This window comes from Artemia sp. Qi Xiang Cuo, chromosome 1 (assembly GCF_049724085.1).
Source record: "Artemia sp. Qi Xiang Cuo chromosome 1, ASM4972408v1, whole genome shotgun sequence".
NCBI classification, from domain to species: Eukaryota; Metazoa; Arthropoda; class Branchiopoda; order Anostraca; family Artemiidae; genus Artemia; species Artemia sp. Qi Xiang Cuo.
This window is the reverse complement of record NC_142794.1, coordinates 60,932,988-60,959,472: the sequence shown is the minus strand read 5'-3', so window position 1 is coordinate 60,959,472 and position 26,485 is coordinate 60,932,988. Positions and strand designations below refer to the sequence as shown.

Below are 26,485 nucleotides of genomic sequence, written 5' to 3'. Positions count from 1 at the left end.
CTATGGAGCAGCCCTTGATTCTTCCCTATCAAGGCCACTAGAATCTTCATCTATACTCTCAAGAAAACTAGGCCAAGCATCAGCTTCAGGGATTTGTAATTGGCCTTTTCCTTGTCCATTCTCCTGCCTTGTTCCTGACCAAAATTGCTTTGTATCCCCTACCATATAAGCCTTTTCCATCATGTATGATGGAAAAATAGATGAACCTGAACCTACCTGAAACTAAATATATATATATATATATATATATATATATATATATATATATATATATATATATATATATATATATATATATATATATATATATATATATATATATATATATATATATATATATATATATATATATATATATATATATATATATATATATATATATATATATATATATATATATATATATATATATATATATATATATATATATATATATATATATATATATATATATATATATATATATATATATATATATATATATATATATATATTCAGATATTAATTGGATATACATTTAATCTTAAGGTTGAGATGATCTTAGGTTCCCTGACCCAAGGCAGCTGAGCCTGTAGGGTCACCCTACTGACCTCTATCCAGGGCAGTATCCAGGATTATTGTTCGGGGTGAATCTTGTTTCAGGAGGGGGACGATTATTTTTTTTAAACTAATCAAAAATTGGTTTATTTGAATCTTTGTTACGGTTTTATGAATTGGAAAAACATTTTTTTTTGGGTGGGAGGAGGGGGATGGGTCAAATCACTACTCTGCCTCCTAAATACGGCTTTGCTCCCACCCCCAGACAAAAAATTTCTAGTACTAAGGAGCAAAATTAAAACTTAAAACGAACAGAAATTATTCCGTTTGTGAAAGGGGATATCCCCTCCTCAACGCCTCGCTATTTACGCTAAAGATTGATTTTCTCACCACTTTATTTATATATATATATATATATATATATATATATATATATATATATATATATATATATATATATATATATATATATATATATATATATATATATATATATATATATATATATATATATATATGCATAGAATTTTTGATTATTCAACTTCTTGAAAAATAATGAACATTTGACAAGTATAAAAACATTATAGTTTTACTTTTTGTTACAAAAAAAAAGATTTAAAAAGAAGTCCTGCGTGAACCAAAGATGCGATGACCAAACTGTCACTCTTATATTAATAATTTAGAATTAACTGGGCCACCAAACCCCTTTAATTTTCAATTTTATAGTTTTTTTTTAGTTTTTGTAGTCTAATTAAACTGCCCTTGTATTTCAGGAGTCATTTTTAAATAATTGGAACAAAAAGTCAAACTTTAGCGTAATGAGCAAGGTATTGAGCAAATTTACAATCGAATGATCCTCCTCCGAAGCTTATACGACCGCACCTTCTATAAAAACCTTATATGCCCTCATGGCACATTTTACAACACTTGCCCGACTTCTGGGGGGCTGTTTTATCCCTGGAGTTTTGGTTCAAACCGCCATTGGGGCCATTGGATAGTAGAAGGGGGGTTCTACTCGTGTCAGAACCACGTGGTTTATGGATTTTGTCAGTGAGAATGAAAAAACAGGAACTTTGTCACATTTATGTCTGTTTTCATGGATGGTTATGTGTGTTTATCGATTTATTTTATGTTTTTATGGTTTTTGTCAGTGAGAATGAAAAACAGGAACTTTGTCACATTTATGTCTGTTTTCATGGTTGGTTATGTGTGTTGATCGATTTATTTGATAATTTTCATGGATGGTTATGTGTGTTGGTCAATTTATTTGATGTTTTTATGGATTTTGTCAGTGAGAATGGAAAAACAGGAACTTTGTCACTTTTATGGACTATAGAGTCATTAGGGAGAACACGTGGTTAATGGGATCAATGGTATTGTTATTGTTTTGGACACACGATAGAGTCATTAGGGAGAAAAAATGGTTAATGGGGTCAATGTTGTTGTTGTTGTTTTGGGCACGCGATAGAGTCATAAGGAGAATACATGGTTAATGGGCTCAATGTTGTTGTTGTTGTTTTGAACACGCGATAGAGTCATAAGGGGGAAGACGTGGTTAATGGGGTCAATGTTATTGTTGTTGTTTTGGGCGAGCTCTCAGAGAATGTCGAGGTCGATGTTGTTGTTGTTTCCGAACCAAATTTCTTTTCTGCTCAGCCTAGAGTTGGCAGTCAGAGTGAAAGGATTGAAACATAAATAAATTCGAGAAAGAGAGAATGAGTTCAAATCTGCTGTTTATGGAAAAAAATTTGATTTTGGATAATGATTTTCTTGCAATTTGGATTAATCCCCATTCGACTGTTGTATGAGACTTTGAAAATGAGACTCAAATACTTATACGCAATTTATTGATATATCGATCACGACACAACAAAATCATATTGTGGATATACTTTCATTGCCAATGTAGATGGCTCCTCCTTCGAAAGAGGCAGTGTCACAGAGTTACTCCTCTCCCCTTTCCTACACCTTGAATTTATTGAGCGAAGAGGATCAGTTTCGTTTTAGCTGTGAGAGAGTTGACATCGGAAACCAAAATGTTCTATATATGCCCATTGTGCATGTACACTCTTGGTAGTTGGACTCGAGGTGAGAATTGTACAATTATTGATGACTATAGTGAAAAGTGTAAATTATATTACCCTTGCAAATTACATAGAGGCTATGCAGTACAAATTAAAGGATGTAATTCATGTCTTGAGGAGGTGTGTGACTCTCACCATAGAGGACACCTGTGCTCCCATAGTCAAAATGACAAATGTGATCACTGTGAGAATACTTACCCCGCTATGATTGTAAAGAATCCTAAACGTGATTTTAGTTTATTTCTACGAGATTTGTATCGTCGTGGATTTAAATTATTCTGGGAAGAGGAATCTGGTCTACGATTCAACTGTTGGGGTAACAAGACAATCTGGTTTCTACGTCATCGTTGTTACGACACTGCCTACTATGATTATAAACCAAGTGATTTTTATTCTGCAGCAACCGAATGTGATTCACCACTTAAAAACACTGTATGTGATATTGCTTCAAATAGACAGATTGGAACTCAAGAATTTCATAATATGAATGTAAATAGTATCATTGACTTTATGAAGAGATATGACAAAAGAGAAGTTACATTGTACTGCAGGAAATGTGACCCTGACTTTGCCGTCAATAAAGATCAATATACAGTGAAGCCAAATGATTTACCATCATTAGTGGTTCACGACAGTTACCTACACACCGATGAAGAAATCTAAAAGTGAAGATTTAAAGACATTGTTGTATATATACATTTTATTAATAAACAAATTCACAAACATTTTTTAAGCACTTTATTCTTAGGGCACTGAAATCAATATTAAATACACTTGTAAGTATATTTTCCACTAGAAAGTCGTTCAGAAATGGATTGTCACCATAAATGTGGAGAAACTGCTTGTAAGTATAGCCACGACATCGGAACACAAAATATAGTAACGCATGGAAGCCACAGCTTTTAGTCGTTAGATCCTGCACCCTCTTTCGATTTTGAATAATAGTTTTCCTACTGCTCTCAATATAGTTGCTGATGTGAGGCATGTAGAATGTATAGGATAGGCCAAGAGGATCAAAAAATTCGATATTCTTCACTGTTTGAAAGATGCACAACCAATGACCCGTCAGCACAGTCGACGGACTGCTATTAACAATAATCAAGGTATTGTTCGCACTTTGAATTTTTCCAAGATAGTCTGAGGGTAGACAATAGGATTTGTACTGGGACATGTAGGGGTCCATATTAAATACACTGATTATTTGACTGGTGTTCAGGGCGCCAAGTCTAGTAGAACACTGCCTTCGGGATCGATTTCCCAATAGGTTTCATATTGATTTAGTGAGATTAGGGCAATACTCTCAGCCAATGGGTTGGCAAATGTACACTCTAAACGCACAGTCCCCGTACGTACTATACTCATATCCTGTGTACCAGACAAATCCAATGCAATGATACCATGTGTTTTAGCAAACATATCTTCGGTTATACCATTTTCAAATAGTTGCGAATCATGATCTATGGTTTGCATGGTCAGCTCATATAATGTTCTATAAGATTCATCAATAGATATACTGTAGAGTGGGATACTGTTTACTTTGCAAACAAGAGATGAAAGTCGAAACACCTTGAATTCATGTGGGCATTCGGTCCAGGATCCTAGTGCACAGGCACTCTGTAAAAATACTAATGCCATTTTCGAGGGGATTTTGCCATTGATAAAGGATGAATCGGTGAAAATGCGTGACCCCATTGCAGTATGACGCTGATTGGTGATTGTATGAGGAACAAGTAGTTTAATATTATTTCCATTGGCTCTCAGTTTTTCCACGGCCAAAGCAACAGAACTCATAACCTGCTGTTTGCGCACATGAAGTATTGCTGAGGTGAGGGAGAGACTTACATCGGGATTGGCAGCAAGTTCTTTTCTCAATGTGAAATTAGATGGTGCAAGCGTCAATTTTATATCCACTTTAACATTGGGCGGCAGCCATTGGGGTATATTAAATATTTCATGATATATTTTTCCAACTAGATGTAATTCACTAGTTGTAGAATTTTTAAGTGCATCTGTACTATAAGTATTAGTAATATATTCATATCCACTAGAGGCGCCTCTCAATTCCTTGTATGACTTGGGTGTCATCAGCATGAATTGCATATAGCTTGCATAGTTGGAGAGATTGTTGCTTTTGCTCACCAGCGTGCCATTGATGTAGACACTAATTTGACGAAATAAATTATGTAGTATACAATTTTCATAGGATATCCCATCAGCTCGAACTGGCATTGTCTTGTCGAATTTCCTGAATTTCATTTGTAAATCTATAAATTTCCAAGATAAGTCCACAAAGTAGTCTTTATTGGACTAAATTTGAAAGTGGATATTATCGGAGAGGGGTTGTAGTGGATAGAATTGTTCATAGTATCCATGCTTGAAACTCACATCAAAATTTTCAGCATTGAATAGATTCAATGAGGCGGTGATTGAAGGTTGGGAATCCTTATGTGGTAGGTAGGACATCTTAAGAGAAGAAATCAAGTTTTGATCTAACAATTCTCTTCCTGGGCCTTTTGGTTACACTAGGTATCGGCTTTTTCCTTCTATTCTTTAACAAGAGAGATGATGTCTTTCGTTTCCGTCCTGAGTAGAGACTGATGAGTGATGCATTGTTTCTTGACCTTTTTAAACCTTCACCATTCTGTTTTAATTTTTCGCCAAGGGTTCGTGCACTGGACCTAAGATTTTCCAAAGCACTTTTTTTAAAATCCTTGCCAGAGCCCCAATCGTATAGTGTAGAGGATGCAAAACTTATCGCAGCCGGTAAAAGATATTGTCTAGCCAGTGGTAGCGAGGAGCGAACAGCTTGGAAAACCAGCTGCCAAGACCATAGCCGGATATTGACGAGCGACCCTTGTTATAGTCCATTCCATTGCACTGCTGTCTTTGGCCAAGAGTATTAACATAACAGTCAATATCAGGACAAGTGAATACCACTTTTCTATTAGACATCTTGCTGTTGAACGATGGGTCGAAAATGACATGTAATCACAGCCAAACCTTTTGAAATTGCTATTGGATCACCCAATTCAGTTCTTAATGTTAACTGACAGAGTTCCAAATAGGAAGTGTTTACTGGAATATACTGAAGATGCTTTATATTGTAGTGATGAATATGTTCTTGATTTGTTTTTCGTTCAAGAACTCGTAGGAGGGGACCCTTTGAATTACCAACCCCAGATGTTTCCACAAATGAGGCGTAGATAAATATACAAGTGTCTGTGGAGAAGGCCGGAGGGTAGTCAGCAAAAATGAAATTAGTGTTTCCGGCACTTTTACCATTGATTATTCTGAGCTTAAAGCCAAGAACATCCTTTAGGTTATCATTGAGAATAACCTTTTCACTGGCATCTTGAGGTGAAGATCTAATGTAGATCTTTCCCTCCTCCTTTGAATAGTTGAAATGAAAAGCTCCTTTTTTACGAGCGGAAATTCTTTTATTAATAGAACGACATAAATCATTCATACAGGTGAGTTCCTCGTAGGGTAATTTAATATATGGATAATTCATCCAATTGATTTTTTAAATTTGTTCTTGATCACCTGTTAGTGGTGGCCAATCATAGGGTCTGATTTTTATTTCATATTTACGATCCTTTCTCAGGAAGTCATAAGTATTTTTGAGAATACAGTCGACAAGAGCCACTTCATACTTTCCGTCGAATTTGATGGTGGGGGAGAGTTTTGTCCAAAAATCACTTTTTTTATTCAAGTTTTGGTAGAGAGGATCAGAAACATTGGACATGAAAGTCACATAGAAATCATTGGGCATTGTTAATATCTTCAGCACTGACCCAAGAATCAAAATCTGAGTTGTATCCTAGCCAGCGAACAAGTAATTGTTTCTTGCCACTACGAGTACGACTCTTTGATATCTTTTCAATTTGATAAATTTCACTAGTGTTTCTAACTTTTTGCAGTTCATATTCATAAAAGCCGCCGAGAATCTCATCATCTTTGGTGTCTCGTAGTCGATAAGTTATGGGTATAGTGTCTAGGATTTTGGACACTTTAAAAAGTTCGGTGCTCCATAAATAATTCCCCTTTTCAAAAATATTCGTGGTTCTACTAATTCGAACAGTATCACCAACATTGAATTTCTTCTTCTTTTTTTCTCATTGTCATTGGAGTATTGCTTTAGAAAAGCATCAAATATATTCTCACTGTAGTGAACATCCCGAGGGCTTGAGTTGGACAGAGATCGATGGGGTCGATGGTTGTATATCTGCATGATTTTGTCTAGATCGTGAATAAAAGTAGATGTATTTTTCAGAGTACAATATCTTGAAATTAATAGAAGAATCGTTCTTATTAATTGTTCAGCCAAGGCAGCTTTTATCGGACTGTGATTATGATAGAGTGTTTTATTATATTTCAAAAGAACCTTTTGCACATGAGGGTTAACGAATTTACTGCCACGATCTGTTTGAATTTTTCTGTACAAATCCTGTTCAAGAATACTTTCAATGGCCCGAGCAACTTCAACACCTCTCTTTTATCGCAGCGGAATGGCATGGGCATAGCGACTAAAAATACTGATTGCCACTAGAATATATTTCCAGGGTGCATTGTGACGCCGTTGAACTGCGTCTAAAGTTACAAGACACATTTGCATTATATGCAGAGGGAAAAAGGCTTGACTTTGACGATATTGTTTACTGCGAAGTATATGATCCCAATGTAGTGTGTAACTCGGCTCATTTTGTAGATACTCTTTTGCATTTTTCAATGTGGTGTCGGAGACAACTCTAGAAAGTGTTTTGGGAGAACTTAAACTTCCTGCTTCACCAACATTTTCATAGATACCTTTCAAAACTTCATCCATTTTGAACGTAAACACGTAGTATAATGTCCAGTCCCCCTTTGCATACTGGAGGGTGAATCAATTCGTCTTCGCTTTGGACTAGCAGCCACAGGTGTTGTAAAATCAATGGTGCTAGTATTTTCAAATATTGAATCTTCTTCTTCTTTTTTAAATGGTGTTGTTGCAGGACTATATTCTCTTAGTTTCTTTAGAATTTGCTTATTGCCAAAAAGACTTTTTGGAAAGTTTCATACACTTAGAAAGCCGTATAGATTATCGTCAAAGGATAAGAGTCCTTTACGATTCGTCACCATATCACAAATTAAATCAACTAGATTATAACTTTTTCCCCGAATTATAATTCGTTTCCCTGCGCTGTCGACTTGAACTTGATCACCAGATTCCAACACGAGATATGATAAGAATCTTTTGCTATGTTCTCGATAGGTCAGTGGCAGTAGATTTCCAATTTTCGAGGCACTGAAATTCAATTCCTTCTCCACTGATTGTATAGACTATGGAGATACTTCTTGTTTAGAAAGACCAGTGACGGGTCATCCGCGATAGGTTTTCTTTTTGCCCTCGCGTTGCACAGTATCTTAGAGTAAAATCAGTTTTTTATTCGCTATGCCTATGCCATTCCGCTGCGATCAAAGAGAGGTGTTGAAGTTTCTCGGGCCATTGAAAGTATTCTTGAACAGGATTCGTACAGAAAGATTCAATCGGATCGTCGTAGTGAATTTGTTAACCCTCATGTGCAAAAGGTTCTTTTGAAATATAATACAACACTCTATCATAGTCACAGTCCGATAAAGGCTGCCTTGGCCGAACGATTAATAAGAACGATTCGTCTATTAATTTCAAGTTATTGTACCCTGAAAAATACATGGGCTTTTATTCACGATTTTGATAAAATCATGCAGATATACAAACATCTACCCAATCGAACTCTGTCCAACTCAACCCCTCGGGATTTTCACTACAGTGAGAATAAATTTGATGCTTTTCTAAAGCAATACTCCAATGACACTGAGAAGAAGAAAAAGAAGAAGAAATTCAATGTTGGTGATACTGTTTGAATTAATAGAACCACCAATATTTTTGAAAAGGGGAATTACTTGTGGAGCACCGAACTTTTTAAAGTGTCCAAAATCCTAGACACCATACCCATAACTTATCGACTACGAGATACCAAAGATGATGAAATTCTTGGCGGTTTTTATGAATATTAATTGCAAAAAGTTAGACACACTATGGAAATTTATCAAATTGAAAAGATATTAAAGAGTCGTACTCGTAGAGGGAAGAAACAGTTACTTGTTCGTTGGCTAGGATACAACTCGGATTTTGATTCTTGGGTCAGTGCTGAAGATATTAACGATGCCCAATAATTTCTATGTGACTTTCATGTCCAATGTTTCCGATCCTCTCTGAAATGACTTGAATAGAACAAGTGATTTCTGGACGAAACTCTCCCCCACCATCAAATTCGATGGATAATATGAAGTGTCTCGCGTCGACTCTATTCTCAAAAATACTTATGATATCCTGAGAAAGGATAGTAAATATGAAATAAAAATTAGACCCTATTATTGGCCACCACCACCAGGTGATCAAGAACAAATTTCAAAAATCAATTAGTTGGATTATCCATATATTGAATTACCCTACGAGGAACTCACCTGTATGAATGATTTATGTCGTTCTATTAATAAAAGAATTTCCGCTCGTAAAAAGGGAGCTTTTCATTTCAACTATTCAAAGGAGGAAGGCAAGATCTACATTAGTTCACCTATTGCCAGTGAAAAGGTTATTCTCAATGATAGCCTAAACGATGGTCTTGGCTTTAAGCTCAATATAATCAATGGTAAAATTGCCGGAAACACTAATTTCATTTTCGCTGACTACCTGCCTGCCTTCTCCACAGACACTTGTATATTTCTCTACGCCTTATTTGTGGAAACATCTCGGGTTGGTAATTCAAATGTCCCCCTCCTACGGGTTCTGGAACGAAAAACAAATCAAGAACATAATCATCGCTACAATATAAAGCCTCTTCAGTATATTCCAGTAAACACTTCCTATTTGAAACCCTGTCAGTTTACACTAAGTACTAAATTGGGTGATCCAATAGCGATTTCAAAAGGTTTGGCTGTGATTACATGTCATTTTCGACCCATCGTTCAACAGCAAGATGTCTAATAGAAAAGTGGTATTCACTTGTCCTGATATTGACTGCTATGTTAATACTCTTTGTCCAAGACAACAGGGCAATGGAATAGAATATTACAAAGGCCGCTCGTCAATGTCTGGCTACGGTCTTGGCAGCTGGTTTGCTAAGTTGTTTCGCTCTTCACTACCACTGGCTAGAAAATATCTTGTACCGGCTGCGACAGATTTTGCATCCTCTACACTATACGATTGGGGCTCTGGCAAGGATTTTAAAAAAAGTGCTTCGGAAAATCTTAGGTCTAGTGCGCAAGCCCTTGGCAAGTTATTAAAACAGAATGGTGAAAGTTTAAAAAGGTCAAGAAACAATGCATCACTCATCAGTCTCTACTCAGGACGGAAACGTAAGACATCCTCTCTCTTGTTAAAGAATAGAAGGAAAAAGCCGATACGTAGTGTAACCAAAAGGCCCAGGAAGAGAATTGTTAGATCGAAACTTGATTTCTTCTCTTAAGATGTCCTACCTACCACATAAGGATTCCCAACCTTCAATCACCGCCTCATTGAATCTATTCAATGCTGAAAATGTTGATGTGAGTGTCAAGCATGGATACTATGAACAATTCTATCCACTACAACCCCTCTCCAATAATATTCACTTTAAAATTTGGTCCACTAAAGACTACTTTGTTGACTTGTCGTCAAAATTTATAGATTCAGAAATGAAAGTGAAGAAATTCGACAAGAAAATGCCAGTTTGAGCCGATGGGATATCTGCTGAAAATTGTATATTACATACTTTATTTCATCAAATTAGCGTCTATATCAACGGCAAGTTGGTTAGCACAAGCACCAATCTCTCCAACTATGCAAGCTATATGCAATTAATGCTGAGGACACTCAAGTCATACGAGGACATGAGAGGCGCCTCCAATGGATATGAATATATTACTAATACTGATAGTACAGATGCACTTAAAAATGCTACAACTAGTGAATTACATCTAGTTGGAAAAATATATCATGAAATATTTAATATACCCCAATGGCTCCCCCCCAATGTTAAAGTGGATATAAAATTGACGCTTGCACCATCCAATTTCATATTGAGAAAGGAACTTGCTGCCAATCCCGATGTAAGTCTCTCCATCACCTCAGCAATACTACATGTACGCAAACAACAGGTTCTGAGTTCTGTTGCTCTAGCACTGTAAAAATTAAGAACCAATGTCTACAACACGACCATAATGGGTCCTCCGATAGTAAACACTCCGCGCCACGTAGAAGGGTTCTCCAATATCGATAATTACTAAATACTAACTACTTGTAATAGCCTCATAGACTTGGCTATTATCTAATTGCTATGTTTTAAAGTCATAGGCCCATGGATCGACTGTCCACATAAATTCGAGATGTTTAGACTTTCATCTCTTGTGTGCAAAGTAAACGGTATCCCACTCTAAAATCTATCTTTTGATTAATCTTATAGAACATTGTATGGGTTGACAATGCAAACCCTAGATCATGACTCGCAATTATTTGAAAATGGTATAACCGAAGATATGTTTGCTAAAACACATGGTATCATTGTATTGGATTTGTCTGGCACACAGGATATGAGTATAGTACGTACGGGGACTGTACGTTTAGAGTGTACATTTGCCAACCCATTGGCTGAGAGTATTGCACTAATCTCACTAAATCAATATGAAACCTATTGGGAAATCACTCCCGAAGGTAGTGTTCTACTAGATGAACACCAGTCAAATAATCAGTGTATCTAATGTGGATCACTATATTTCTCATCACAAATCACAGGTTCGGCACTCAGACTTTCTTGTTAAAGTTAACTGCGTGAGCACGACCTTGATTATTTATAATCGCAGTCCATTGACTGTGCTGACATGTCATTAGTTTTGCATCTATCAAACAGAGACAAATATCGAACTTTTTAATGATCTACCTTATACTGTCTACACACCTCACATCAGCAAATATATTGAGAGCAGTGGGAAAACTATTATTCAAAATCGGAAGAGGGTTCAAGATCTAACGACTAAATGCTGCGGCTTCCATGCACTACTATATTTTGTGTTTCGATGTCGTGGCTATACTTACAAGCAGTTTCTCCACATTTATGGTGACAATCCACGTCTGAACGACTTTCTAGTGGAAAATATACTTACATGTTTATTTTATATTGATTTCAGTGCCCTAAGACTAAAGTGCTTAAAAAAAGTTTGTGAATTCGTTTATTAATAAAAGGTATATATACAACAATGTCTTTAAATCTTCACTTTTAGATTTCTTCATCGGTGTATAGGTAACTGTCGTGAACCACTAATGCTGGTAAATCATTTGGATTCACTGTATAATTGATCTTACCTTGGTAGTATTATTAGTAAAGATGGTTGGAGCAGTGAAGATGTTAAAAATAGAATAGCCAAGGCTCAGGGTGTTTTTTCACAGTTAAAAAAAGTCTGGAAGAATAGGAAGATAAGTCTGCAAACCAAGATTAGAATATTATAAGCTACAGTGATGACAGTGGTCAAATATGGCTCTGAAGCTTGGACGCTATGAAAAGCGGATGAAGATTTGCTAGATGTTTTCCAGAGAAATTGCTTAAGGATTGTTCTGGGTACCCGGCTGACTGACCGTATTTCAAACAATAGACTATACGAAAAATGTGGTTCAATACCGCTTTCTAGGTCTATAATGAAAGAAAGGTTGAGGTGGTTAGGGCATGTTGTTCGGATGAAGGATGACAGATTGCCAAAGATTGTTCTTTTCGGCCAACCATATAGGGCTAAACGGAAAGCAGGTCGTCCCCGTCTGGGGTGGGAGGACGTCATAAAGAAAGATTTAAAGTAAATGGGAACTTCGTGGGCAGGTGTAAAAAGGGAGGCTTTGAATAGATTGGGTTGGAGGAGGAGCGTGCGTAGCTGTGTTGGCCTTAGGCGGCTTGGTGCTGCGATGAGTTGTTAGTAGTAGCAGTAGTAGTAGTAGTATATCGATCTTGATTGACTGCAAAGTCAGGGTCACATTTTCTGCAGTACAATGTAACTTCACTTTTGTCATATCTCTTTGTATAGTCAATGATACTATTTGCATTCATATTATGAAATTCACGAGTTTCAATCTGTCTATTTGAAGCAATATCACATACAGTGTTTTCAAGTGGTGAATCGCATTCGGTAACTGCCAAATAAAAATCGCTTGGTTTATAGTCATAGTAGGCAGTGTCGTCACAACGATGACGTAGAAACCAGATTGTCTTGTTACCCCAACAGTTGAATCGTAAACCAGATTCCTCTTCCCAGAATAATTTAAATCCACGACGATACCAATCTCGTAGAAATAAACTAAAATCACGTTTAGGATTCTTTCCAATCATAGCGGGGTAAGTATTCTCCCAGTGATCACATTTGTCATTGTGACAATTGGAGCACAGGTGTCCTCTAGGGTGAGAGTCACACACCTCCTCAAGACATGAATTACATCCTTTAATTTGTACTGCATAGCCTCTATGTAATTTGCAAGGATTACATAATTTACACTTTTCACTATAGTCATCAATAATTGTACAATTCTCACATCGAGTCCAACTACCAAGAGTGTACATGCACAATGGGCATATATAGAACATTTTGGTTTCCGATGTCAACTCTCTCACAGCTAAAACGAAACTGATCCTCTTCGCTCAATAAATTCAAAGTGTAGGAAAGGCGAGAGGAGTAACTTTGTGACATTACCTCTTTCGGAGGAGGAGCCATATACATTGGCAATGAAAGTATATCCACTATATCATTTTGCCGTGTCGTGACCGATATATCAATAAATTGCGTATAAGTATTTAGTCACATTTAAAGGTCGCCAACATTAGTCGTATGGGGGTTATTCTAAATGGCAAGAAATTAATTATCCAAAATCAAATCTTTTTACATAAACAGTAGATTTGAGCTCCTTCTCTCTTTCTCAAATTTATTCATTTTTCAATCCTTTAACTCTGACTGTCAACTCTAGACTGACCAGAAAAGAAAGTTGGTTCGGAAACAACAACGACATTGACCTTGGCATTCGCTGAGAGCGCGCCCAAAACAACAGCAATCACATTGACCCCATTAACCACGTGTTCCCCCTTATGACTCTATCGCGTGCCCAAAACAACAACAACAACATTGACCCCATTAACCACGTTTCCCCACTTATGACTCTATCGAGTTCCCAAAACAAAAACAACAACATTGATCCCATTAGCCACGTTTTCTCTCTAATGACTCTATCGCGTGCCCAAAACAACAACAATAACATTGATCTCATTAATCACGTGTTCTCACTCACCACTCTATCGTCCATGAAAGTGACAAAGTTCCTGTTTTTCAAATTCTCACTTATAAAAACCATAAAAACTTCAAATAAATTGATCAACAAAGATAACCACCCGTGAAAACATAAAATAAATTGAGCAACACACATAATCATCCATGAAAACCGACATAAATTTAACAAAGTTTCCGTTTTTTCATTTTCACTGACAAAAACCATAAAACATCAAATAAATCGACCAACACACATAACCATCCATGAAAACAGACATAAATGTGACAAAGTTCCTGTTTTTTCATTCTCACTGACAAAATCCATAAACCACGTGGTTCTGACACGAGTAGAACCCCCCCTTCTACTTTGGATTGAGGTCCATTTGCGCTTTGAAATTCCTGTTGCAATTCACATTAGGATTAGAATCAAACCGCCACATTAGGATCGGGGATTTATTCTAGTTTCAATTCACCAATCAAATTTTTTATTATAACGTACTGACAAAGCTATATATTATTAGACCCCCCCCCCTTATGTCATTTTTTTACTTTGAAAAATTTGTGGAATTTTATCCACACAAGCTTACTCTTTTTCAATATTGTCTCAAAATGAATAATCTTTAATAATGTAAAAATTTCGGTGGCTCAGTCGCATAATTTAGTGAATTTTAGTTTTTAGGTCTCCCAATGGAAGCCATTATCGTGTTTTTAAGATAGTAAAGTTTCTTAAACCTCTCTCTAACTCCAAGGGTATACTGTCTTCATATGGTATGTCCACTTTTTCTTAAGTACGGAAATTTGTCTATCGACCAATAAAGACAGAAATGAAATTATACTCAATAATACTATTAATAAAAATATCCTAAATAATAACTAAAAGAAAAAGTCAACAACATGTGTTTTTACAGTTCGTTAACACGAACTGTTTGATGCAATTTTGGGTATCTTCCCCTTAAACACCTGTTTTATGGATGTTCAAAAGCATGTGTCAATAATTGTATATTAATCATTTCTGCTTTTTTATCCTTTTTTTTATATAAATAATATTTTTGTTCAATAAGTCCCTATGAATATTTCTACTGCAGAATTTGCGGTGGACATAGATGAATATTATTGTAGATAAGGATGAAAATTCTTTGTGTTTTTTAATCTTCAATGTGGGTGAAGTCATCACAACCTTTAAAATAGGATTTTCTGATTAATAAACACATTATATACACATGGTACAACACATTAAAATATTTTATATAAATAGAAGAAGAGAAATAATACCATTCTAAGTTGACAAAAACAAAGTTTCAAATAGCAGGTTTCTCCCTCCAAGGAGACTTCCTGGCGGGATTTGGAAATTTATTCACTGAAACTAAAAACAGAATTTTGATGGTAATTGACACTTATTGACATCAGATTAGGCTTTGTATGCTGATTCTAAATGTATAAAATTTCTTCAGTTTATTTTTGCCTACCAAAAGCTACAAATCTGAGAAAATTTGCCTGATTTTTGGAAAACAAACAAAACCCTTCCTTAAAACTACAGATCTTAGAGAAAGTCGCTCTGTTTTATTTTTTCCAGAAGAAAGATCGTTGACGCGTGTTAATTATTTTTTTCTCAGGGATGATCACATGAAACAAGTGTCATAGAAAATTTGGAGAGAGCTTACTCGAGCGTAACTTTAAAGTTTAATTAAGTAACATCAAAAACAAGTTTATTTAATCCACCAGTGAAGAAAAGTATTAAATACAAAACAAAAAACATTAATTAATAGAAAATTTCCGAATAGTTGTTGACCAAACACTTCATGTAGAAATCCACCAATTTTAAAACGAAATAATTATTGTAGTCTTACCTTTTATATCTGACGGGATAATGTCGACTGGAACCTGCTGAAGTTCCTCCACTTCAGGTACAGAATCCCGGAGTGCATTCCTTTTTTTACGCATCTGGGGTGGTTTAAGAAACTTAAAGTTTTTAAAAAAAACTTCCCCATTGTCCATATTCGTACAGACCACTGAAAAAATTATAAACATTAAACAACGGCAAGTAATGTAGTTGTCGAATGGATGATTGTCTAATAAATAAGTTGAGTGATCCTTGCTGTTTTTCAGACAGCATATCCTCCTCCCCACAGCCTAATCGTCTTGAAACAGGAAAGCACGAAGGATTAAACCTTAGGACTCCCCTTCCCAATTTCATTCAATATTTTCAGGGGAAGGGACATGAAATAGTCCATTTTAGGTGAAAAACCTAAATTCTTCTTTAACAGAGAGGGGTCTGTCAAATCAATCTAAGAGGAATATTCCTTACATATGTACCATGAGTAAAATGTGATATATTTAAAATACCAAAATAAAGTTCCTTACTTCTAAAGATAAGTCCGAATTCTTATAATTAAGCTAAATCTAGTTGCAAAAATGAAAAGTCCTTAATCAGCAAAGAGAAAAAGTGCAGTCACTTTCGCAGGACGTTTAAACGATAAGAACCGTGTGAACGCCTAAATCATAAAAAAAAATTTAAGACGTATTATTGGACGAAGGGCTCGCATCCTTGGGCCACGTGAGCCAATTGTGAGCCAGTCCTTACAGCGCAGGACGAAAGAACTGCGTTTGATAGTGGGGGTAGAAGTGCTTTTGGAGAGGATTCGTAAAGTTGAAGCAGGTCCATTGAGATAGAAGTCTTAAACTCTTTCATCTCGGTCACCGTTATTGTCATTTGAAGTGACCCATTGCTATGCACCTAAATATGTAAGTCAATAAATCTATTGCCTTTTTTATCTGTGTTTGTTTCATTTTATATGTCTGCATCTAGTCTGAGAATAGATAATTAGTTCGTATGTCTCCAAGGTGAATGCTCCCGGGGAATCGGATCTCCAGATAGCTCGAGAAAAAAGAGGCCAAATTTTTTCAATCCATACAAATAATATTTTTTCTATCACTACAGATGGTGTATTTGTAGTAAATTATATTTAAAATTTTAAATATACGCCCCAAATCTTATGGTTAACAATGAAAACGACTCCTAATTCATCTCCTGGAAAATGTTCAAGATCATATTCAAGTTTATAGCAATGGGAAGGTTATTTTAATTCAGGGAATTATCAATAATCTTTCTTATCAAATCTTCGACGTGGTTGCAAATCGAAAAGGACTTTTATCATTTGGCGTTTATGTATACAACTGTCTTGATATATTAAACTTCCCCAAAAGTATTATTAGCAGAAGGTAAATTCTAAAAAAATTAAATGAATATGCACCATCAACAATAACAACAACAACAACATCCATTAAAATATGAAGAGGAAGGAGGAGGAGAAGAAGAAGAAGATTTTAAATCAATCTTGGAAAATACTAGCACACCTAGTGGAAACTTGAAAATGGTGGCGACGAGGAGCACACCTTTGATTGCTGGACAAAAGTGAAAACGTATCGACTCACCATCACCCCATCGCCAACCACAACTAGTATACAAAAAGGTAGCGGACGTTGCGCTACGTGTTTACGTTCAAAATGGTTGAAATTCTGAAAGGTGTTTATGAAAATATTGGTGAAGCGGGGAGTTTAAGATCCCCCAAAACTCTTTCCAAAGTCACTGGTGTTCAAACTTAAAGTGTACAAGACTATCTACAAAATGAATCAAGTTACACTCTGCATAGAAATCATGGACTTCATGCTAATCATTATCGAAAAACTAAAGCCTTTTTCCCATTGCATATAATGCAAGCAGATCTCCTAACTCTACATGAGGTTCAACGAAGTCAAAATATGCTATAAAAGTACTTCTTACTTGAAATAAATGTTTATAATCGTTATTATTATGTAGTTCCTTTGGGTTCAAGGAAAGATATTGATGCTTCAAAATCTGCAGAAAGTAATCTTGAGCAGAATTCATATACGCAAATCAAACTGAATGCAGTAGTGAATTTGTAAATATCGGAGATGCAGCGGTATTAGCGAAATATAATACAAAACTCTATCATAGTCATAGTCCTATAAAGGCTGCATTGGCGAACGATTGATAAGAACTATTCGACTTTTAATTTCAAGATATTGCACATTGAAAAATACATCTGCTTTTATTCAGGATCTAGATAAAATCATGTTGATTTATAATCAACGACTTCATCGATCATTGTCCAACTCAACCCCACCGGAAGTTCATCATTCTGATCATGATACAATTTACAACTTTCTTAAATAATATTCCAATGACACGATTGTCAAGAATAAAAAAAAATTCAATGTTGATGAAACCTTTCTACTTAATACAAAAAATAATTCCTTTGAAAAGCGTAATTACTTGCAGTCCAGAGATCATTTCAAAGTGGCAAAAATTCTTGTCGTAAAGGCTTTAGATCAGCATCTGCATGATGCCTAAGCTAAGGAGATTCTTAGCGGGTTTAGGTACTATGAACAACAAAACGCTAAAAATAACAGTAAAATCTATCAAATTGAAAAGATATTAAAGACACGTACTCAAAGGGGTAGGAACAGCTACTTGTTCGGTGGCTAGGATACAACTCTGATTTTGATTCTTGGATCAGTGTTGAAGATATTGACAATGCCCAATGATTTCTACGTAGTATTTATGTCCAACGTTTCCGATCCTCTCTACAATGAATTGAATAAGACAAGTGATTTTCGGACGATATTCTCACCCGCCATCAAATTTGACGGTGCGTATGAAGTAGCTCTGTTCGATTGTATTCTCAAAAATACCTATGACATCCTGAGAAAGGATCGTGTGTATGATATAAAAGTTATACCGTTTGATTGGTCACTCTTTGTCGACTACGAATAAGATGAAGCAGTTAAATCTAGCGATTATCCCAGTGTCATATTAAAGTATATAGAATACAATAATGTGAGAGATTTGTGTCGTACAATCAATAGAAAAGTCTCACATCGTAGGAATGATTCATTTAATTTTGATTATTCAATGGAACACGATAGGATTTACATTAGCTCACCTGTTGACACCGAAATAATTATTCTTAATTACGACCTGAGAGACGTTCTTGGCTTTAAACATAATATGATCAATGGGGAAATCGCTGGCACCGTTAAAGGGTTGGATCAGGTTATTTTTGCTGTTTATCCAACTGGTTTTGCCTCGGACTTTTGTATATTTTTTTTTGCATCCTTTGTGGAATCATCGAGATTTGGGAATTAAAATGCCCCCATCCTACGTCTTCTTGAATGAAATACAACTCACGAACTTGTTCATCACTATAATATAAAGCATCTTCAGTATGTTCCTATAAACACTTCGTATTTGGAACTCTGTCAGTTAACACTAAGAAGAGAATTGGGTGATCCTCTAGCAATAACTAAAGGCTTAGCAGTGATTACATGTCATTTTCGACCCATTGTCGGTGACAAAATCACCTAAAATGAACAATAAAAGAATTCCATTTGTCTGTCCCGATATCGATTGCTATGTTGGTGCTCTGAGTCCACGTCAAATAGGCAATGAATTGGACTACTACAAGGGGCGTACTACAAAATCTGGCTATGGTCTTGGTAGCTGGTTTGCTAGGCTATTTCGTTCTGCACTACCACATGTCAGAAAATATATTGTACCTGCTGCATCAAATTTTGCTGCCTACACACTACAGGACTGGGGTCGGGCAAGAATTTCAAGGAGAGTGTTAAGGAAAATATTAGATCTTCAGCAAGAGCCGTTGGTGAGCAATTAAAATCTCAGCAAAATGGGAAGGGATTGAAAAGGATGCGTGCGCGTCATTCACTCATCAGTCTCCACCCAGGCGGGAAGCGAAGGACATCAACAAGGACTTTGAGGAATAGAACAAGGAAGACCAATAAGCAGAAGAAGAAAAAGAAAAAGACTGTTAGATCGAAGAAGGATTTCTTCTCTTAAGATTACTTATCTCCCCCACAAGGAATAATATCCATCAATCAGTTCCTCATTGAATCTATTCAATGCTGAAAATGTTGATGTCATTGTCAAGCATGGTTACTATGAACATTTCAACCCCAGAGACCCCTCTCTGGAAATAAACACTTTCAAATGTATGCCAATGAAGACTAGTTCATTGACTTGTCATCAACATTTGTTGATTTAAATGTTGTGATGTAGAAAAGGTCAGATAATACATCTCTAACTGTTGTCTATGGTTTCTTCTACAAAAACCGTATTCTAAACAACCTATTCAAACAAATTAATATATTTATTAATGGAACATTGGTGAGCAATAGCAATAATTTAGCCAACTATGCAAGCTACATACAATTTATGATGATGACACCAAAGGCATACAAGGAGTTGAGAGGACAGTCATTGGGCTATGAATATCGACCAGGTGTTGATACTGACGGCAAGTTGACTACTGCAGTGAGCCAGAAGTATCATCTGGTTGGAAAATTAAATCATGAGATATTCAATATATCTCAATGGCTACCCCCCACTGTTAAGATTGGCATATGGCTTTAACTAGTTTAATTAAATTTAATTTTGTGAAAAAACGTCCGGCAGAACTCAATTCAAATATTTTTATAACTTCGAACCTCATTCATATTCGAAGACAATGGATTATGAGCTCGATTGTATTGGAAGTAGAAACGCTAAAAGACACTAGTAACGACTTTAAACTTCTTGTCCCCCATACGATCACCAATAAACGTCACATTTCCACTGGCTCTCGTAGCTAAAGCGATTCATCATTTATCAATGGAGAAATCCCATCAAAATTAGCTTTGGCCTTTGTGAAGAGTGGCAGTGCCGTTGGATCCTGGACTGAATCCCCCCAAGATTTCAATTTTTTTGGTCTTTCTAGCCTTGTGTGCAAAGTGAATGGTATTCCACTGTACACTCTATCATTTGACCAAAAATCCTATAAAACTCTGTACGAGTTGACCATGCAATCCCTAGATCATGACTCTCAACTATTTTAAAATGGAATAACCGATTCAATGTTTTCAAAAAATCATGGCGTAATTGTTTCGGACTTGTCGGGGACCCAGGATATGAGCATAGTACGAACAGGGGATGTACGTTTAGAGTGTACATCTGCTGATGCTTTGACTGAGAGTATCACGCTAATATCATTGAGTCAATTTGAAACCTATTGGGAAATCACACCCAACGGCAGTGTTCTACTAGACCTAGCACCCTGAACATGAACCAAATAATCAACGTATCAAGGAGGCACACTTGTGCCTCTATAAAGAGGCGACCCACCACAATGTTAAGTGATTTCCGGTCCTAGTGGTCGCAGAGAAACAGCGGTGGTCGCATTTTGTAGCCCAAGCTCCAACTAAGAAACGTGCAAAATTTCGCCCCCCTCCGACTTTATCTTCATGGGTAAAAGTGGGCCGGAAGTTTCAACCCTCCGACCACAGCCCCCCTTTAACGTTGTCCGATTGGGCTGAAATTTAGAGGTTAAGCTTTCCTAGGGTTAGGGAGCTTATCCTTGAAATTTCAGCTCAATCCGATTACTCCTTCCAAAAACCAGATGTAGCCACTTAAAGTTATTTTTTTTTTATTAGCCAAGCCTACAGGCCACAGTTGGCAACGGATCCAGGTGAATGAGGACTCATTCGAAGCGGAATTCGACCTGTTAGATATTTTGATATTTTCAGACCGAAACAATTATCCCCCGAATTTACATTTACGAAAAACCTCGTTTTCCCATAAGAGCCCATGTTAAATTTTCCCACCACAGTCCCCCTTTAACGTTGTCCGATCGGGCTGAAATTTAGAGGATAAGCTTCCCTGGGGCCTGGAAACTTATCCTCGAAATTTCCGCTCAATCCCATTACTCCTTCCCTGTTTTCAAAAAACCAAATATCAGGTTTTGTGGGGATTAGCTTGCGTCAAAAATACATCGCACAGAATAAAAGTAATGTAACGTTTCTTTGGTACATTGATCACTACTCCTGACTGTCCGGCGGAAGACCCGGGTTCGATTCCCCGTCAGAGAAATTTTTTTTACATATTGAATTTAAAGTTTAAAAAAGAAACTCAGTTTCTTTTTTAAATCCAATCTATTAAATCCTTCGGCTCAACAGGCGTCTCCAGAAGATCTCTTTACAGAGGCACAAGTGTGCCTCTTCAATCTTAAAAAGCAGGAGGAATGGGGGGCGGCAGCTCCCCAATATTAACTACAGACACGATCAGCTAACAGTTAGTCAAGCAATAATAAGTAATAAACTGTATAAAAATGTGCAGAAATTATTTGAAAAAACTACGTTTTCTAAAGAGTTAAAGAGGCTGAGTCAAAAGGTCGAACCTTAAAACGTACAGGGATTAGGAAGTACAGTTGGGGGGCTGCCGCCCCCCAAACCCCCCGCTTTTGCAGCCTTTAAATAAAAAAAAATTTACACTGAAAGTAAGGAGCGACATTAAAACTTAAAACAAACAGAAATTATTCCGTATATGAAAGGGGCTGTGCCCTCTTCAACGCCTCGCTCTTTACTCTAAAGTTTGACTTTCTTACAACTCTTTTTTTAAACAATAAAAACTTTAGCGTAAAGAGCGAGGCGTTGAGGAGGCACAGCCCCTTTCATATACGGAATAATTTCTGTTCGTTTTAAGTTTTAATGTCGCTCCTTACTTTCAGTTTAAAATTTTTTTATTATTTAAAGGCTGCGAAAGCGGGGGTTTGGCGGCAGCCCAACTGTACCTCTAATCCCTGTACGTTTTAAGGTTCGAACTTTTGACTCAGCCTCTTTAACTCTTTAGAAAACGTAGTTTTTTTCAAATAATTTGATTGAACATAAGGCAGATGGAGATTGACTTGCCAACTACCAAAAAATACTAATTCCTTTGTATTATTATTTCCCAGACTAGATATCTGTGTGAAATCATGAATCCTTTCTAGGTATGGGTATATGGTGACTGATATAAGATTTCCACTTCTTATTCGAGATGATCCATTCAATATGTGAGATCAAATAACCAAACTGAGATAAACGTAATGGAAGCTGGACTTGTATTTAAAAAATGGCTATATCCTTAATAGCCGCTGGAAAAGTAAAAAAAGTTATATCTTACATAAGTATCATTTTGCATCTTATGCCAGTCTCTTTTGATATCCCTTTGCAATGAAAACAGTAACTGGTACTTGTCAATTAGCTGGAACCCACGCACGAAGTCAACTTTGGCTAATGCTAATGAAATAAAACAAAATAGGATGAAAATATAATAGTTTAGAAACGAAATTGGGCTATATAATTGCACATTAGGGGGGTGGAATGGGGGGGGGGGTAAAGCATAGCATATATTAAATACGTAACCTAATCTAATCTAGGTACCTTTTTCTCCTTCAAACCACAAAAAACAAAAGTTTAAATATTGTAAACGCAATGCCAAACCACGGTTTGCAATTCAATTCTCTATTGAAAGAAACCTGTTTGACTAGTTTCTTAAGCATCTTCAGTATACAATATATCGCGTGGGTTCCAGCTAATTGAAAAGTACCCAATACCTTTATTTATTTCATTTCTTGGTTCAATATCTTCACCATGTGTCGATTCTCCGCTGGAATGAAATTCACCCTCAGCCGCCGATCCAATCCCTTCCGATTCGGATCCTCCAAGTGACCCGAGACTAGTATTGCTACTTGCTGTTCGAACAACATCTTTCGTTGTGTCAGATGAAGACATTACGCCGTAATCGTTTCTTGGCAGTTTCACAAAACTATGTTCCTCCTCTTCCTCTTCCTCCTCTTCTGTTTCTTCTGGTATTACTTCTAGTCCTAAAAAGTATAACTGGTTAATTAAAATCAGTCTTAAATGGGGAGTGAAAACTGCAATCAAAGCAGAAACAGATCGTTTATTAACAGGGGATACACACACAAGGGAGGGGGTAGAGATATTGAAGCCTCATCCCACTAAAAACCTACTGTGTTGGTCCTCCTCCTCATCTGTTTCTTCTGTTATTACTTCTAGTCCTAAAAATTATATTGGTTAATTAAATCAGTCTTATATGGGGAGTGAAAACTGAAATCAAGCAGAAACAGGTCATTTATTAGCCAAGGATACATACACAAGGGAGGGGGGGTAGAGATATTGAAGCCACATCCCACTAAAACCTACAACTTATAGAAAAGATAGTCTAAATGTTACAGAAAACCTTACGGTTATCCTAATTTTAATAGTTGTGTTTGCTTTTTAATACAGGAAATGGAGGAAAATTACAAATTTGCCATTAGGATATTTTTTGTTATTTCTCTGGCTATTTTAACCTATTTCTTTTCGCTCAACAAGGCAGACGAGTCAGTAAAAGTGGATACTGCTAAACTTTTTCCACCCTTAACAATCAAGCCAAATTTACGAATTTATTCTTATTATCAAAAATGAAAGCAAATATCTAAAAACGCCGCAATAAAGTGACGACTAAAACAATTGTAAAACGTAAGGGCCGTTCTTTTACTCATCTTTGTGCTAAGATCTTAAATCGTTTGACAAAGAACGTTTGAAAGTGAAATCTTAGCACTAAGATCTTATAGCATTCTTTTGCAAACGTCTTTCATCATTCTGCTCTGATCAGCGGTCTAAGAACAATGATGGGTATATCATCGAAGTTCTCTCGCCATTTTTTTATATGGCAGAAAGATGACGTTTTCACACGTTTAGCTAACATCAGGGAGCTGTAAGATCTTAGAACAAAGATGAGTTAAAAGAACGGAAATCTTTGCAGAAAGATGTCATTTCTGCAAAAATAGTCACTCATAAGATGTCATTTCATAAATCATTTGATTGGTCGCCTAAAAATAATCCACCAATCAGAAACACGGTTAGGTTTTCAAGGATCTCAATTAAATCAGTCCCACATTCCTGCTGAGCCAATGCGAAACCACTCTAGTACACCGTGCACCATATAGTTGCCAAGAAAAAAAAACTTGGGTACTTCTATGTTAAACGCACTCTTTCATATAGTGCTGGTGAGGTTAATGCTAATGAAATTATTTGAAAAAAAACTACGTCTTCTAAAGAGTTAAAGAGGCTGAGTCAAAAGTTCGAACCTTAAAACGTACAGGGATTATGAGGTGCAGTTGGAGGGCATTTTTGAACGTTAATAAGGGCACTAGAACTTTCTATTTCCAATGGACCAAGCTGCTTTTGAAGTTTCTACGAATGCTCTTTCTAAAGGAAGTACCTAGGTCAGAAGAAATCAAATAAAACATTGTGCCCACATCGTCATAAATAATTACTCATCACTCATCATAAATAATTAAAGATATTATATTAAAGATTGAACCTTATTTCCTGTGGCTGGTTTTTTACTATATCAATTAAGAAAAGTTATAGGCTTTTTTCTGTGTGTAATTATAAGAGATTTATTGTTTTGTATTACAAAGAAACGAGTTTCGTCAGTACACATAAAAAGGAAAGGAGAAATAAACCAAAAGATTTGCAGTCATACCTTTTATTTCTGAGGGGGTGATATTCTGGTTTTCTATTTGTTTTTCCTTAATTCCACTTAATTTTTCAACTTTTTCAGAAGGTTTGATTAGAGGCTTTACTGAGGTGTTGCTTTCAAATTCTCCAGTCAATGCTCCTTTATCCTCTGCAGATGCCATGCTGAAATTTGCCATGATTTTGTACTTTCTTCTACCCTTCTTGGATGGTTTGTCACTCTCAGTATTTGTAGAGGCAACTGAAAAAATACAAACAGTTAAACAGCTGTAAGTAGTACTGCACCTGGTTACCTGCAGTTGATCTACAATTAGGCCCGGGTGCCAGCAGCCAACCTATAACTGTGCCCAGCTACCGGCCCCTCTTATAGGCTTAATAGGTCCGAAGTTTTTGGCAGAGGATGACGAGTGGAAAACCCCCGCATGTGCACTAAGAACCATGCCAAACCATCAGGGCATTTTCCATGACGCAGAGGTGGCTGTTGGGTTTCACTGCACATTATTTGTCAGGTGCAAGAGTTTACAATTGTATTTTAAAACGAGTTTGTCAATGACATAGATTTTTGCAGGGGATGACGAATGGGGAGCCCCCGCATGTGCACTAGGAATAATGCCAAGTCCTCGGGGTATCCTCCACGATACAAGGTGGCTGTTACGTTTTACTGCAAACAGTTTAACAAGTGTTAGGTTTTTTTAACCTCTAAGTGTTTTCCATTGAATTTATGAAATATTTGCCTGGTGAAGGAACCTAACGTGAGACCCAAGATTTCCTATGGTAAAAGACCGACGTGATAGTCAATTGAGCCAACAATCTATAGATATTATCATTCTATTAGAAATACATTTGAAACAAATGCTATCAATGCATGGTTTCGGGACATAATGGGTTTTCTATTACAGGTGGTCATTTAAAAACAGCTGATATGCCATTGAAGTCTTTGTTTCCGAGAATTTCTTGGCACCATTCCTATAACACTTTTTCCCTTCTTTCACTTCATATCTAGTACAAAATTCCTTGTTCCATTTCGGGTGACACACAATTTTTAATGCAGATTCACCTACATGCTCATCACGCATTTCGTCAGTGGTTTTAACGGGCTCAGTGACTGTACCTACTTGTACAACATCATTAGCATTATTAACATTCACAAGCACTTGACACTTCATTGATACATCTCTACATTCCATGGTAATGTC

The 26,485-nt window shown here is 36.4% G+C and overlaps 1 protein-coding gene across 1 annotated transcript; it reads right to left on the bottom strand.

The window, feature by feature from the left end:
• On the bottom strand, window positions 1-25,648 carry LOC148956552 (uncharacterized). The gene is made up of 4 exons (XM_089091150.1): window positions 25,297-25,648; window positions 23,357-23,626; window positions 15,761-15,922; window positions 1-158 (listed from the first exon to the last, which is right to left on the bottom strand). The coding sequence occupies exons 1-4, from the start codon at window positions 25,466-25,468 to the stop codon at window positions 1-3; spliced, it is 762 nt and encodes a 253-aa protein (XP_088947276.1). The 5' UTR covers window positions 25,469-25,648.
• Between the last annotated feature and the right edge of the window lie 837 nt (window positions 25,649-26,485).